This window comes from Perissodus microlepis, chromosome 2 (genome assembly GCF_051167445.1).
Source record: "Perissodus microlepis isolate ML-2025 ecotype Zambia chromosome 2, ASM5116744v1, whole genome shotgun sequence".
NCBI lineage: Eukaryota > Metazoa > Chordata > Actinopteri > Cichliformes > Cichlidae > Perissodus > Perissodus microlepis.
The window spans coordinates 7,651,402-7,667,070 of record NC_140462.1 but is presented as its reverse complement, the minus strand read 5'-3'; the positions used below and the strand labels follow the sequence as shown (position 1 = coordinate 7,667,070).

The window sequence follows — 15,669 nt, the reverse complement described above, 5'->3', positions numbered from 1 at the left end:
TCGATATTACGAAAAACAAATAGCGCATTAATGCTTTAATTAGCTTCCCATTCCTGTCTTTATCAAAAGCTTTGCATCGCTAATATCTGAATCCTGCCAACTTCCAGGCTGTGACCGAGGCAAACTCAACAATTTCCACTTCTAATAACAGAGCGTCTGCTTTGATATTAAAGTAATATTCAAAACAGGAGATCTGCTTCCACAGGATGGCTACCAAAGAAAACAGAAATAAGGACTAAAGGTTCCACATAGCCAAGCCAAAGAGCTGCGGACCAGATCAAGCAAGGGGATGAAATTTGCTCTTTTTCGAAACAAGTTCAAGAGTAAAATGAACCCACAAACATCCAGACTCAGTGTCAGAGTTAGCACATTTGCAGGCTTGTGTGACTCACCCATGACAAAGACATAAATGCTGGTGGCAGTGGTGCCTTCAATGATGGCCTTGGCATCCTTATACGAGCAGCGGTAGTACCCCGTGTCTTTGGCCTGTGCCCCATTCAGGACAAGCTTCTTGCAGTACGGCAACTCCGACTTCCCCGGACACTCGCTGACTAAGGCCACCCTCTGCCCGGGGGCTGAGGTGATCTCCAGCTGGGAGTGACGCTGGGTTAGGTCTCGTCCAACCAGAGTCTGATCAGGCCAGGCCCAGGCCAGAGTATTAGATCCCCTGAAGAGATGTGAAAAGTCAAAGGACACGGAACAGATTTAATCTTAGTACTTAAAATGAAAAGTTGAATTATTGGAATTAACACTCAGATTGTCACATTACTTGTGGTGTACCACAAGGTACACTCCTAGGTCCTTTAGTTTTTTCTTTTTTTACATGATTCCATTTTACCAAAGTATCCAATGTAATAAAGTCTCTCTTCATTTCCAAGCAGACACTATGCAGATATGCATTAGCTTACATCTACCTGTTCTTAGATTGTTTATTAGTGATATTAATTGTTCGATTGCATAAAACTTTCTTTCTGCTTATCAGTCAAAATACTCTGTGCTAAATAAAGACATTATTATTACATTGTTGTTACATGTTAAGTAAAAAAACGACAGTGTTTGTGTGACTGTGAGTGTGCATTTTGCACTTGTAGTGCTATAAATTTTCCAGAGCATCTGCACATCCCTGTTTGCTTTGAGCTTTGTCACATAAATTCAGTTATGTTAACCCAGAGGCATTACTCTTGCAACCATAATGGCCGCCTGAAAACCGATAGCTATGCTTTCATCACCTTGCTCCACTAAACAGTAATGTCAGAAATGTGCACATGGTGCCAAAATGTGATGGCTGGAAATGACACAAACATGACAGATGATAATTTAAGTATTTTACAGCCCCGGTGAATAATTTTCCCTTATGGGAGGTTTATTTTTTTTTAAGATGAAAACATTTATCTAAGAAATAATCTGGAAAAGACCAAAAATAATATCAGCTTTAGCAAAGACAGCATTTTTTCTTCTTTTTTTTAGTTCACCACAAAAACAAAATGGTTAAAGGAGGGACTGCTTGGGGCAGCAGACAGCACAGCTGAGATTTTATAGGGATATAGGATCATTATCAGGAGTTGATTCATATATGACACAGGCCTGGCTTTGCTTTAGAACAAAAAAATCTCTGTTTCTTATAAGACATGGCCCATTGTTTGTATGGTTTAGAAAAAGCAGAGTAAAACAAGTGCAGACTTTTCTTATTTAAACTGACAGTTTGCATTACAAATGTAAGACGTATAAAATGCTATGAAAACTATTAGCAATGCATGAGTGTCCAGATCCTTTGTTCACGAAAGATGCAATAAAACTGGTAACTTTATCTGAAAAATGAACTGTAGCAGAGTCGAAATGTATTTTTCTCATTTGTTGATTGCAAGTAACACATTTTTTTGATCTATCAATGATGATTTTTTTGTAATTTCCTGAAAAAACACACAGTTTGTCGTGCACAAGTGCATGTAGTCAGTCCAAAATGAGAAGAGCAGACGCACATACCTGCATGTAAGAGTGAGTGTTGTGTGGGCTGCAATCACTAGTTCGTCTTTGGGGCTGTCGAGGACGGGTGGAGTCATAGAATAGCCTATCACCAGACCTGCGGGAATGAACAAGCCAACTGCATTAGAATCATGTTACACAGGTCAGTCAAGACCTAGTGTTTTTGACAGAGCTGCTGGTAAGCTGTCAAATCTCTGAAACACATCGGGAATCTGAAATCTGACACAGTGGTTATTACATTTACAAGCTGTAAGGCAATCTGCGGCTAAAGGAACCGGTCCCCGATGCTGAAAAACACCCAGATAGAGAAATTACGGCTCGCTCATGAGGCAATGCTGGTGTGATCTCTTTACCTCCGCCTCTGAAACAGCCACACAAACCATTTGCCCTTGATTTATTAGTGTGAATGCTTGTAAAAGCATTCACAGTATTGTTCTTCTAATCTTTATTAGTGTGAATGCTTGTAAAAGCATTCACAGTATTGTTCTTCTAATCTTTATTCTTCTATTTTATCTATTCCGTACGTTTTTTGTACTCTATCTCCTTCAAAACCGTTCAACTTAGAAAAACCATTCAAACACCGTTAGATTCCTCTTCTTTTGGACATGACTGCTTCTATTTTTCTCATTTTTAACATTTATATTTTTAAAATTATTCAACTTTATTCAACAAAAATTTCCCATGTATTTCAGTGGAGAGACCCTTCAAATTCTCATTCAACTTCCTCTTCTTTAAACTGTATCTACTTCCACATACATTGACATAGAGTCACCATTCAAACTTTAAAACGAAGACAAGACTTTCTGCTATTCAACTTGTATTTATCTTTTCAATATCTATTATACTTTTTCTTCAGTTCCAGTTTAAGTTTCATGATGTTTTTTCACCCGTTTCAGAGTTTATAATGGGTGTGTATGGGACGGAATGTTGGGGCTAGAGTGAGACAGCTCAACTGCTAGAGTGAGAGGAGCAAAAAAATTAATCTTAAAATCTTTTTTAAAACTGCTGCTGTGTCCACAGCGTTTGCTCTACAGGTATGATTTTACCCTCAAAACGTAGCCATCGCTGTCCTCTTTCATCCAATGTGTTTATTATTGTAATAGGTGTTATGGTTCTTTCATAAATGTCACCAATGCACAGCCTCCTCCCTCCAACTCTTCCATAGACTCTAATGTTAAAATGGCTCAGAAGGTTCGTTTGAAAATCAGAAGTACAGGGTGCCTTTACACTGTCACCACGTCCATATAATAAACTCCACAGGCATGAAAACTGAGAATTCGGTAGACTGGACATTGCTGGCGCTCACGGTGAAAGAATTTCGTCAATACGATTTGTACTTTTCATTTGGGAACGATTTGTTTCGGCCTGACTTTTCTGTTCATTTTAAGCAGCAAAAGTGAGGTGCATGTCTGTGTCCCTGTGTATGGAGCCATTGGGTGCAGTCACTATAGCAACCAGGCTCACACCTGCCTGCTTAACAAGCTCTGCCTGCCACTGTGCCAAGATTCATCTTAAACACTTCTCTTTCAACTGCTGCTGTGTCCACAGTGTTTGCTCTACAGCCATCATTTTCCCCTCAAAACGTCGCCATCATTGTTCTCTTTCCAACACAGTGTCTTCGAAAGCTCAGAGATGTAAACTTTTTAAACTGTGTGGATCCAAGTGGAGGGATCACATTTTAGTCATTCAGTGATTCAAAGAATATGAACTTTTAATATTCATTCAGATGTTTTCTGACTCTAAATTTTCTTTTCTCATTACTCATCTTTTTCTAATTCACATTTAAAACATTTTCATCTATTTTCCAACTTCTTCTGTGTGGATATCAGCTTTTAGCAGTTCAGCACTTTTGTTTTCAGTCGAAAATTTCTGTATTTTTCATCTCATTCAACATTTTTAACTTAAATTCAGCAATTAATTCATTTCAGTGCATACATTCAGATGCAAGCATTCACACTGCAGTTTCTTCAGAAAATGCACTTTCTAGTTATTATTATTATTATTATTATTATTATTATTATATATTCCGTACGTTTTTTGGCATCTAATTCCTTCAAAACCGTTCAACTTAGAAAAACCATTCAAACACCGTTAGATTCCTCTTCTTTTGGACATGAATGCTTCTACTTTTCTCATTTTTAACATTTATATTTTTAAAATTATTCAAGTTTTTTCAACAAAAATTTCCCATGTATTTCAATGGGGAGACACTTCAAATTCTCATTCAACTTCCTCCTCTTTAAACTATATCTACTTCCACATACATTGACATAGAGCCACCATTCAAACTTTAAAACGAAGACAAGACATTCAACTATTCAACTTGTATTTATCTTTTCAATATCTATTATACTTTTTCTTCAGTTCCAGTTTAAGTTTCATGATGTTTTTTCACCCGTTTCAGAGTTTATAATGGGTGTGTATGGGACGGAATGTTGGGGCTAGAGTGAGACAGCTCAACTGCTAGAGTGAGAGGAGCAAAAAAATTAATCTTAAAATCTTTTTTAAAACTGCTGCTGTGTCCACAGCGTTTGCTCTACAGGTATGATTTTACCCTCAAAACGTAGCCATCGCTGTCCTCTTTCATCCAATGTGTTTATTATTGTAATAGGTGTTATGGTTCTTTCATAAATGTCACCAATGCACAGCCTCCTCCCTCCAACTCTTCCATAGACTCTAATGTTAAAATGGCTCAGAAGGTTCGTTTGAAAATCAGAAGTACAGGGTGCCTTTACACTGTCACCACGTCCATATAATAAACTCCACAGGCATGAAAACTGAGAATTCGGTAGACTGGACATTGCTGGCGCTCACGGTGAAAGAATTTCGTCAATACGATTTGTACTTTTCATTTGGGAACGATTTGTTTCGGCCTGACTTTTCTGTTCATTTTAAGCAGCAAAAGTGAGGTGCATGTCTGTGTCCCTGTGTATGGAGCCATTGGGTGCAGTCACTATAGCAACCAGGCTCACACCTGCCTGCTTAACAAGCTCTGCCTGCCACTGTGCCAAGATTCATCTTAAACACTTCTCTTTCAACTGCTGCTGTGTCCACAGTGTTTGCTCTACAGCCATCATTTTCCCCTCAAAACGTCGCCATCATTGTTCTCTTTCCAACACAGTGTCTTCGAAAGCTCAGAGATGTAAACTTTTTAAACTGTGTGGATCCAAGTGGAGGGATCACATTTTAGTCATTCAGTGATTCAAAGAATATGAACTTTTAATATTCATTCAGATGTTTTCTGACTCTAAATTTTCTTTTCTCATTACTCATCTTTTTCTAATTCACATTTAAAACATTTTCATCTATTTTCCAACTTCTTCTGTGTGGATATCAGCTTTTAGCAGTTCAGCACTTTTGTTTTCAGTCGAAAATTTCTGTATTTTTCATCTCATTCAACATTTTTAACTTAAATTCAGCAATTAATTCATTTCAGTGCATACATTCAGATGCAAGCATTCACACTGCAGTTTCTTCAGAAAATGCACTTTCTAGTTATTATTATTATTATTATTATTATTATTATTATATATTCCGTACGTTTTTTGGCATCTAATTCCTTCAAAACCGTTCAACTTAGAAAAACCATTCAAACACCGTTAGATTCCTCTTCTTTTGGACATGAATGCTTCTACTTTTCTCATTTTTAACATTTATATTTTTAAAATTATTCAAGTTTTTTCAACAAAAATTTCCCATGTATTTCAATGGGGAGACACTTCAAATTCTCATTCAACTTCCTCCTCTTTAAACTATATCTACTTCCACATACATTGACATAGAGCCACCATTCAAACTTTAAAACGAAGACAAGACATTCAACTATTCAACTTGTATTTATCTTTTCAATATCTATTATACTTTTTCTTCAGTTCCAGTTTAAGTTTCATGATGTTTTTTCACCCGTTTCAGAGTTTATAATGGGTGTGTATGGGACGGAATGTTGGGGCTAGAGTGAGACAGCTCAACTGCTAGAGTGAGAGGAGCAAAAAAATTAATCTTAAAATCTTTTTTAAAACTGCTGCTGTGTCCGCAGCGTTTGCTCTACAGCCATCATTTTACCCTCAAAACGTAGCCATCGTTGTCCCCTTTCATCCAATGTGTTTACTATTGTACTATGTGTTATGGTTCTTTCATAAATGTCACCAATGCACAGCCTCCTCCCTCCAACTCTTCCATAGACTCTAATGTTACAACGGCTCAGAAGGTTCGTTTGAAAATCAGAAGTACAGGCTGTCTTTCCACTGTCACCACGTCAATATAATAAACTCCACAGGCATGAAAACTGAGAATTCAATAGACTAGAAATTGCTGTCGCTCACGGTGAAAGAATTTCGTCAATACGACTTGTACTTTTCATTTGGGAACGATTTGTTTCGGCCTGACTTTTCTGTTCATTTTAAGCAGCAAAAGTGAGGTGCATGTCTGTGTCCCTGTGTATGGAGCCATTGGGTGCAGTCACTATAGCAACCAGGCTCACACCTGCCTGCTTAACAAGCTCTCTCTCACTCTGCCAAGATTCATCTTAAACACTTCTCTTTCAACTGCTGCTGTGTCCACAGTGTTTGCTCTACAACCATCATTTTACCCTCAAAACGTCGCCATCGTTGTTCTCTTTCCAACACAGTGTCTTTGAAAGCTCAGAAATGTAAACTTTTTAAACTGTGTGGATCAGAGTGGAGGGATCACATTTGAGTCATTCAGTGATTCAAAGAATATGAACTTTTAATATTCATTCAGATGTTTTCTGACTCTAAATTTTCTTTTCTCATTACTCATCTTTTTCTAATTCACATTTAAAACATTTTCATCTATTTTCCAACTTCTTCTGTGTGGATATCAGCTTTTAGCAGTTCAGCACTTTTGTTTTCAGTCGAAAATTTCTGTATTTTTCATCTCATTCAAAATTTTTAACTTAAATTCAGCAATTAATTCATTTCAGTGCATACATTCAGATTCAAGCATTCACACTGCAGTTTCTTCAGAAAATGCACTTTCTAGTTATAAATGCATTCACTTCACTCATCGGTGCTTGGTTAATATAGCTGGCCTAGAATGCCATTACCATAGTAGAGTTCCCTCAGGGTGCTATTAGCGCTTAGTCAGACTCTGCACCTACAGTCGATCATATATAAAAGTGTCACCATGACTTATGCTCCACCTGGATATCATTAGAGATGAAAACACACACTGTGCTATAGCAGGGACTGAGTGGCTGTGCGGTAGTGGGGAGGCTTTCTGAGCATTTACAAAACAAATCATGACCATTTTCCCACATCAGACTGAATAAATAAATACATAGTGTGCTTCAAGGCACTTTGTTACAAAGCGATGCACAAACATCAAAACAAACTGAGAAAATATGCATGGATAAGCATCATAAACACTAGACTACAATATAAAAACCCCTGCACTCCATATGTAAAATGTAAATAAAAACAAAGCAATGATTTTTATTCTCAAAATTTCCTGGAAAAGGCTGAAAATCAGTATTAAAAGCTAAGATCTTCACACCCTCAGGTGCCACTGCCTTGAAAACAGACATGTCTCTGTTGTGGAAGTCACTGCATAGGCTGAAGAACACTTCCAGTAACCACTATCTGTGAAAACTGTTGACCGTGCCATCCATAAAAGCAGGTAAAAGCTCCATCTTCCAAGAAAAGCTATATGCGAACATAATCCTGAAACACTTTCTAAGGGGTTAAGCTCGTTTAAAATGGACTGAGGACATTTGAAAACTGATCTGTGTTCAGAAAAATTTAAATGTGGAATTCTTTTTTGGAAAACATGGATATGGCATCTATCATGGTATGAGGGTGCATTAGTGCCAATGTATCTTACACATCTGGAAAGGGACCATCAATTCTGAAAGGTAATACACGTTTCAGAGCAACATGTGCTCCCATCCATCGTGTCTTTTTTAGGAAAGGCCTTGCATGAAACAATACTTAACTGCATATTGCAGCTATTACAACAACTTGGCTTTGTAGCATAAGAGTCCAGTTTCTGAACTGATCTGCCTGAAGGCCAGATCTTTCACCAACTCAAAATATTTTGTCCCATTATGAAACAAAAGATACAACACTGAAGACCCAGGACTGTTGAACAGCGAGAATCTTATATTATCCCCTATTGGATTTGTAAGTTTCCTCACTTCCAAAGAAATGAACTACCTCCAATTTTTATGGTAGTTTCATTTTAATGAAGAGAAACAGAATATCATCTAAAAATCCAGAAAAACACCTTACTTGAAAGTTAGAAAGTGATTTGCAAGGCATTGAGCGAAACTGGTATTTGATCTTTAAGCAAAACATGAAGTGGTACTTGGTGAAGAAACTTCTGTTGGCAACCACAGTGGTAATATGCTTCTTGTGGTTGGTCACCAGATTTGAACACATCTCAGGAGGGATTTTGGGCCACTTCTCTCACCCAAGACTTGAGTAGGGAGACCTGCAAAATTTCAGTCCACTACAGCATATTATGTTACCAGTAGTGTCCTTGGCCACTGTGGTCCCAACTGCCCTCAGATCATTAACTAGTTCCTCCCGTATAGTTTTGGACTGACCCACAGCCTTTCTCATGATCATCTTCATGCCATGAGGCACTGTCACCTTCTCACCAAGCTTATTGCTGATGGTCTTGTAGCCCATTCCAGCCTTGTGCAGGTCTACAGTTTGTCCCTGACGTCTTTTGACAGCTCTTTGGTCTCACCCTTGGTGGTGGAGAGGTTGGAATGGAAGAAATGGATTTTGTGGACAGGTGTGCTTTATACACATGATGAGTTGCGATCAGGAGTATTTGTAATTGATTGATTTATTGACTGGTTTTAATCTGCGTGTCACATGGGCACACAGCCAATCTGTGGGAGCCAGAGTTTTGGCTGGGTTGTAGGGGGTAAAATGCTTATTTCACTCAATAATATGCAAATCAATTTACAATTTTCATGTATGTGTTTTTTTTTCTGAATTTTTTAGTTGATATTCTGCCTTTTTCCATTAAAATGAAAAAGTCATAAAAACTAGAGACTGATCATTTTTTGTTAGATGTGAACAAAGCTACAAATTCAGCAGGACAAATGCACAAATAGAGTTATACAAGCAGCTGAAAGGCTATACAAATACCTTTCATATATTGGATCAGTATACTTTCTTTTATAAGCACACAAATCTATATGGGGTCAAAACATTTGTACAATGGAGCTGCATATGCGCATTTTATATTACTGACTCAAACATCTTCTAGGTCTAGGCAACAGCAGCTGAAGTGCCCAACAATGGTTTCACAGCTGCCAGTCATGACCTGCTGCCAATCAAAACTCAGAGATCTGTACAGCTGCGAATCTTAAACACCAGCCTCGTTCCTCCTACATGTCCCGCCGCCCAGGGAGCATCACAGAGCCAATTTATTCATATGTAAATTTTTCATTTTTACAATGTAAGCCCAGCTTCCTTTCAAAACTGCAAAGATTTGAAAACTTCAAATGATAATTTCTTAAAGAAATCATAAGCGATTTCGAAAAATATGCTGATTTGCTTTCTTGCTGTGACTTAGATAAGAAAATCGACGCCAGTCTCACATCTACATGCAGCTGCAATCAACAGGCGGTTAGCTGAGCTTATCACAAAGGCGAAAACTGTGGCAGCCTAGTGAGCTGCAAATACATAAAATACAATAAAGTTCAGAAACAAAGCGGACTAACGGAAGAAATCTGCAATAATAGCTGAAACATCTGATGCTTGACTAACAGGCAGAAGTATGCTGTAACTTCCTGTGTCACAAAGCACGGTAAAAATATGCAAAAATTACAATAAAACAATGCCCCAGATGTGTCCAGGTTTTTATTATAGCCTGTCTTATTTGCAGTGTTTCTATTTTTGGTTATGTTTTGTATATTTGCAGTGAGCTGCTTTTGACATGTAGGTGGCAGATTACTCAGAGCCAAGCTAGCTGTTTCCCACCGGTTCCAGTCTTTATGCTAACTTTAGATAAACGGCTACCTCGGCCTCAGCAGTTATCTGTAGTTTTGCCAAGAAAGCAAAGAAATGTCTCCCCTATAAATTTGAAAGTTGTATTATGTTATTATTCCACTAAAAAAAGAGAGAGAAAGCTAAAATAATCCCCTTTAACTTATCCTGATTTATTGCTGCAGGAGATAACAACCGTTAACAGTAAAACTATCACCGACATCTTCTCACAGATGTTAAAACTGACATTAGTGAATTATTCAGAGCTAATATTGGCATTCTCAACAAAAACAAACATGCTGAAGGCTGCAGTGGGAGTCGGTGGCAGTCCATAAATCATTCCCAGTTTGGTGCCCAGCAGGATCTTCCTTCCTTCTTTTTTTCCGAGATCTTTACTCTGCCTTTAGACTCCCCCAACGTATTGTCTCTGCTGTCATGTGAACTTGCCACCAGATTCAGTCCCATCACCGTTTGAGATGCTGCAAAGCCAAACAGCGAGCTGTGAAAATTGCATACACAGAGGCCAGCATCAGGCCCCCCAAAGTACTACAGACCAGGGGAAAGTGAGAAAGGAAATTCCTGTCAGGACAAGTCCAAATTTCTATTTTAAGATGCGTGGATTTCCTTCCCACAGGCACCAGGAGAAAAAGATCATCTCGAGGATTCTTTGCTCATTTTTTAAGGATGGCAGATAGCTCCAGCAAAGCTCTGGACCACCCACACCTTTCCATTCACAGACCTGGATGCAGAGTGTAATGGGAGACCTACAATATTTCATCAAGTTCATGAATTTTTACATTCAAATGACTGAAAAAATAATGAGGTAGCTTTAGAATAGAAATAAACTTTATTTTCTTTATTGATCGTCTTAATGTTCTAATCAGCATTTTATGTCAACAGTAGATTAAATGATGTGTGCTAGTAAAATGTGCACAAAGATATGAATCATTTATTCTGACGAATTAGCGAAAACTAACTGTACCTTTCAGCACTTTGGATCTCTTTTATGTTTGTCAGCTCTTTGTTATCTTTCCTGCGACAAACTTTCATTCACTATCTTTTGTCCTCAAATACATAATTTTGAAGAATTAGGACCTCACAGTACCTTGTTATCCTAACAGAGCACTTTTCTTTCAGACGTCAGGCTTACTTGTGGTTCCTAGAGTTTATAAAAGTAGAATGGGAGGCAGAGCTTTCCCCTCACTCCCAGCTCCGCCCCTAAACTAGCCTGTTTCTGCAGGAGGTTTCTTCCTGTTTAAAGCGAGGTTTTCCTTCCCACTGTCTCCAAGTTCTTACTCATAGGGGGTCATCTGATTGTTGGGGTTTCTATCTAATATTGTTCAGTCTTTACCTTAGAATACAAACTACCTTAAGCTGACTGTTGTTGTGAATTGGTGCTAATCAGAGCGGCATGAAAAATGCTAATTTCTGATAGCAAAAATTGTTACCACCACTTAGAAAAAAATGCTTTATAGACATGCATTTTTCTGAACATGGCCTCTCATGCCTCTGTGAGTAGTAACTGTTCTAAAAAATTAAAGGTAGAGGTAGTCCAAAAGGGGGTCAGTGTGGATGACCGGGTGCACAAAATGTCACACTTAAGACAATGAAGTCTACTGTTTACATCGCTTTAAGCACCACTAGTGTTTGCTTTTTTTTAATATTTACTTAGGTGCATAAACTTTTTTAAAGAGCTATTGTTAAAGAGGTTTTGCATCAAAAACAATAAAAGAAAGTACAAATGACAAATGACTTCACTAAGCAGACCCGCCACAGAAATAATATCAAAGAGGTGGCGGTGAACAGCGCACACTCTGCCACCCACACATCTGACTTTATTCATTTCTGCCATTTTTTAATTATTCCCCACAAACTTGAACCACCTTCATTACAGCAATCTGTACAATAGTGTTGGATTAAAATGATATCGATCTCTGACTCTAAGATACAGTTGACTTACAAACAATATATAATATGTAAGAATCCTGCGCACAGGCTGACATATGGTGACAGGTGTTAGACGTGCAGACTGAGTGAGGAACTGGGTCCTAAATCCCCTTTGTAGATGAGTCTCTGATGGATGCTGAGAAAAATCTGTTGGGAGATCACACACTGGCAAGCCACACACAGATTGTACATCACTTTTGAAATGTCATTAATGACTGGCATGCCTGAGAGATAAAATGCCAAGCTGTTGGAGGTGTAGGTTGTTGAAGGAGGGGAGGCTACAACACAAACATTTACCATTACAGTGAACACCTCAGCTGTGGATTTAAAAAAAAAAAAAAAAAAAAGCTATAGCGTGCAGTAGATGTGTGTCACAGGAAAGGGAAAAGCAGCATCACACCCACACGGAGTCGAGCTAAAAGCTCCCAGAAATCACAGATCATTCAAACTGACAGAATTAATGTCATATAAGCCGATGTACGCTGAGCTCAGCACCTCTGCGCTCTATCTGAAGCGGCAGTCTGAAAATAACGTGCACCAACTCGATAATTTGGATTTCTTGTGTATCACTCGTCATCCTAAGTGGCTATCTCACATCTGCTGAAGGAGTCGGAACTTATTTTGTGCTGGGTTTCGCATGACTGCAGATCGAAGCACCGCCGACCTCTCTGCTGATTGATGAGTGGTGGAAGGGAGTATATACTGTAGGTGACTCTCATCCATGTTAGTGCAGAGGCTGCTGTTTCTTTCACCCCGTGTTTAACAGCGATGGCAAATTTTTGTGCCAGATGTCAATATCTTCCATATGGATGTGCTTCAAAATGTATACGCTCCCTTTCCAAACCGCAAAACCCCAGATATGGAGACCTGTCACTCCATCAGCTGCACAAAGCGTTTCAGCACATATATATAATCCCATTAGTGTTTGCTTGCACTCTGTCAAATACAATTAAAAACACACGAGGCGAATGCCAAAGTAAACACATCGGATCCTGAAAGTTTGGGGCTGATACCGTGTCTTGTCATGATAATAAACACTTTTTCCTGGTTTGAGCTTACATGCTGCTTTTCATGGCAGACTGCAATGACAATCACTCATTTATCTGGGTATGCCTTAAACTGTGAAGAACAGAAAGGTTAATGGTCACCGTGTATTGCAATGGCTATGTTCCTGAACAAGAGCTTCAGCTGGAGGACAGTCGGTGGGTGGACAGTGAGTAATCTGAGCTGCAGTTGTGAACTCTGGTTTAAGGTGACTGTGTTATCCTTCAGTACACAAGGCTTCAAGCTTCCAAAAGAAAAATGAGTGTCTCAGTTATGTCTAGTTTGTCTTTAATTTGCTTTTATTTAACTGGTTTTAGCGCTTGAGTGACAGTTTAAATTAGTTTGCATTTCTGGCCACTTCTTTTTTAAGTCATGGCTTATGTATAATGCATTTTGCTGCCACTGATTTCTCATCATTTGTGTGAGACACACAGTCTTTTATGTCCTGTGTCATTGCATTGTAATACAGCAACTAATACAGGGCACATTGCATTGCTTGATAATGTCAGTGTAACTGACAAAAAAAAGGTCGGGCAAATGTGGTGTTCGGGTTACAGATCAGCTACCTCATCTCCAAATTTAACATGAAGTCACATTAGCTGACGAACACCTGGAACTTCATGAAGTCCAACAACTTGTACACAAGTTCAGCTGCTCGTTAATGCAATTATCAAATTAGCCAATCAGTTGGCAGCAACGAAATACATTTATGCATGAAGACATGGTCTAGACGACCTGATTAACTTCAAACTGAGCATCAGAATGGAGAAGAAATGTCATTTAAGTGAGATGTGGGGCTGGTCTGAGTATTTAAGAAACTACTGATCTACTGGGATTTTCCCAGCAACCATCTTAAGGGTTTACGGAGTCTGAAAAAAAGAAAATACAGAGAGAGGGAGAGGCAGTTTTCTCTGCAAAAATTCTTTGTTGATATCAGAGGTCAAAGGAGAATTACCAGACTGCTTCAAGCTGATAGGATGGCAACAGGAACTCATTATAGCCAAAGTATGCAGAAGAGCATCTCTGAATGCACAGCACATTGTACCTTAAAGCAGATGGGCTAGAAGACCACACCATGCGCCCACTCCTGTCAACTAAAAGTAAACAGCTGAGACTACACAGGCTCACCAAAATTAGACAGTAGAAGATTTGAAAAACATTGCCTGGTCTGATTTGGGGTCAGAATTTGGAATAAACAACATGAAAGCGTGGATCCAACCTGCCCTGACAGTTAGTTCAGTGTACTCGAGTGGCCTCCACAGTCACCAGATCTCAATCCAACAGACCACCTTTGGGACGTGTTGGAGCAGAAGAGTCACTTCATGGATGTGCAGCTGACAAATCTGCAGCGACTGTGTGATGCTTTCAAAAATCTCTGAGGAATGTTTCCAGCACCTTCTTGAATTCAGGGAACACTCGGGACCAACCAGCACTAACACATCGTAACTGATGAAGTGGCCAGTGCGTGTATATTTTAAATGTAAAACACAATAACACACATGTTAACACTTTTTTCTAACTGCTACAGAAACTGGAGATTGAACCGCTGACCTTCCAATTAATGAACAATGTGCACTCCCTCCCAAACCACAGCCGCCCACACAGGCACACAAAATTAAATACAGACATATAGAGAATGGTTAACAGCAATGTACACTTTAGTAGGTTTGCTGGAAAATGTATTGGATCGTGCCAAATCATTGGTATAAATCATTTTTGCAGATGATTGTATGTCGAAACCCTATTTGGAATGATTCCCTGGCCCGAAACAGCAAAATGAGTGGTGATTGGCCAATTTACAAGCACCTTACAAATGTGAACACGGACAGAGAGCCAGAAAAATATTTTGAGCCTGGTTCCCCTCTTTCCCATGCATTCCAGCTGGTGGTGCAGAGATAAGCAGCAGCTTCGGGAGATTAGCCTCGACCAACAAATATCACAGTAATTTCATGCTGGATTCTGTTATCTAATGATTACACATGATATAAACACATAACATTAGATTTATAAATGACTTCAGGCACTTAAGTGTTGTGTTTACATGCTCTCATAGAGACAGGCTAATTCCGAGTCTCCTTTATGTCTGAAGCAGCTGAAGTGACAGCGACTCGATGACTTTAGAAACCTTGTGATTCGGCTCACCGACATCTCGGTATCTGACACTCTGATCACCAGGGCTTGTCAAAAATAATTAAATTCTGTCTTCAAGAGTCGCAGAAGATTTAAACTCTTCACTGACAGTCATTTGACATGGCTTTGTAACAGAGAAGCAGCTCACTCAACATGTCCTTGTAAAGAAACCTGACATTTCTCTTGACAAAATAGAATTTCTCTCTTGTTTTGTGAAAACCCATTCTTAGATTAGTTTAAAAGATTTGTAAAAGAGAAGAAATAATAGGCACAAAAAAATATTTAAAAAGCAAAAAAAGTTCCATCCATGTTTGACATCAGCCATATAAAGGGATATGGTTACACCGGCCGGATGACTTCCCAAAGCAGGCCCCTCTGATTTTCTACAAGATGGAAGTCCCAGATGTATATATGTGAGCTCTGTGCCAGAAGTCAAACACTTGCAAGGACAACTGTGTCTGTTTACTCCACGAGTGCCATCGGGCCTCGCTTTGATGTGCCAGCCTCCTAACTGGTTGACAGGGAAGAAAGAAGTGCAACTGGTTTCCTGTCAAATAAAATCTGTAAACAGCATTTTATTAATTCGAAAGACTCAGAATGC

General features: G+C 38.9%; 1 protein-coding gene across 1 annotated transcript in view; it reads right to left on the bottom strand.

Moving 5' to 3' along the window:
- The window catches only part of flt4 (fms related receptor tyrosine kinase 4), a 52,230-nt gene that overhangs the window by 27,147 nt on the left and 9,414 nt on the right, over positions 1-15,669 (bottom strand). The window contains exons 2-3 of the mRNA XM_084942980.1: positions 1,984-2,080; positions 393-667 (exon numbers count right to left, since the gene is read on the bottom strand). Coding sequence (XP_084799106.1) covers positions 393-667; positions 1,984-2,080 — 372 coding nt within the window. The remainder of the gene's footprint in view (positions 1-392; positions 668-1,983; positions 2,081-15,669) is intronic.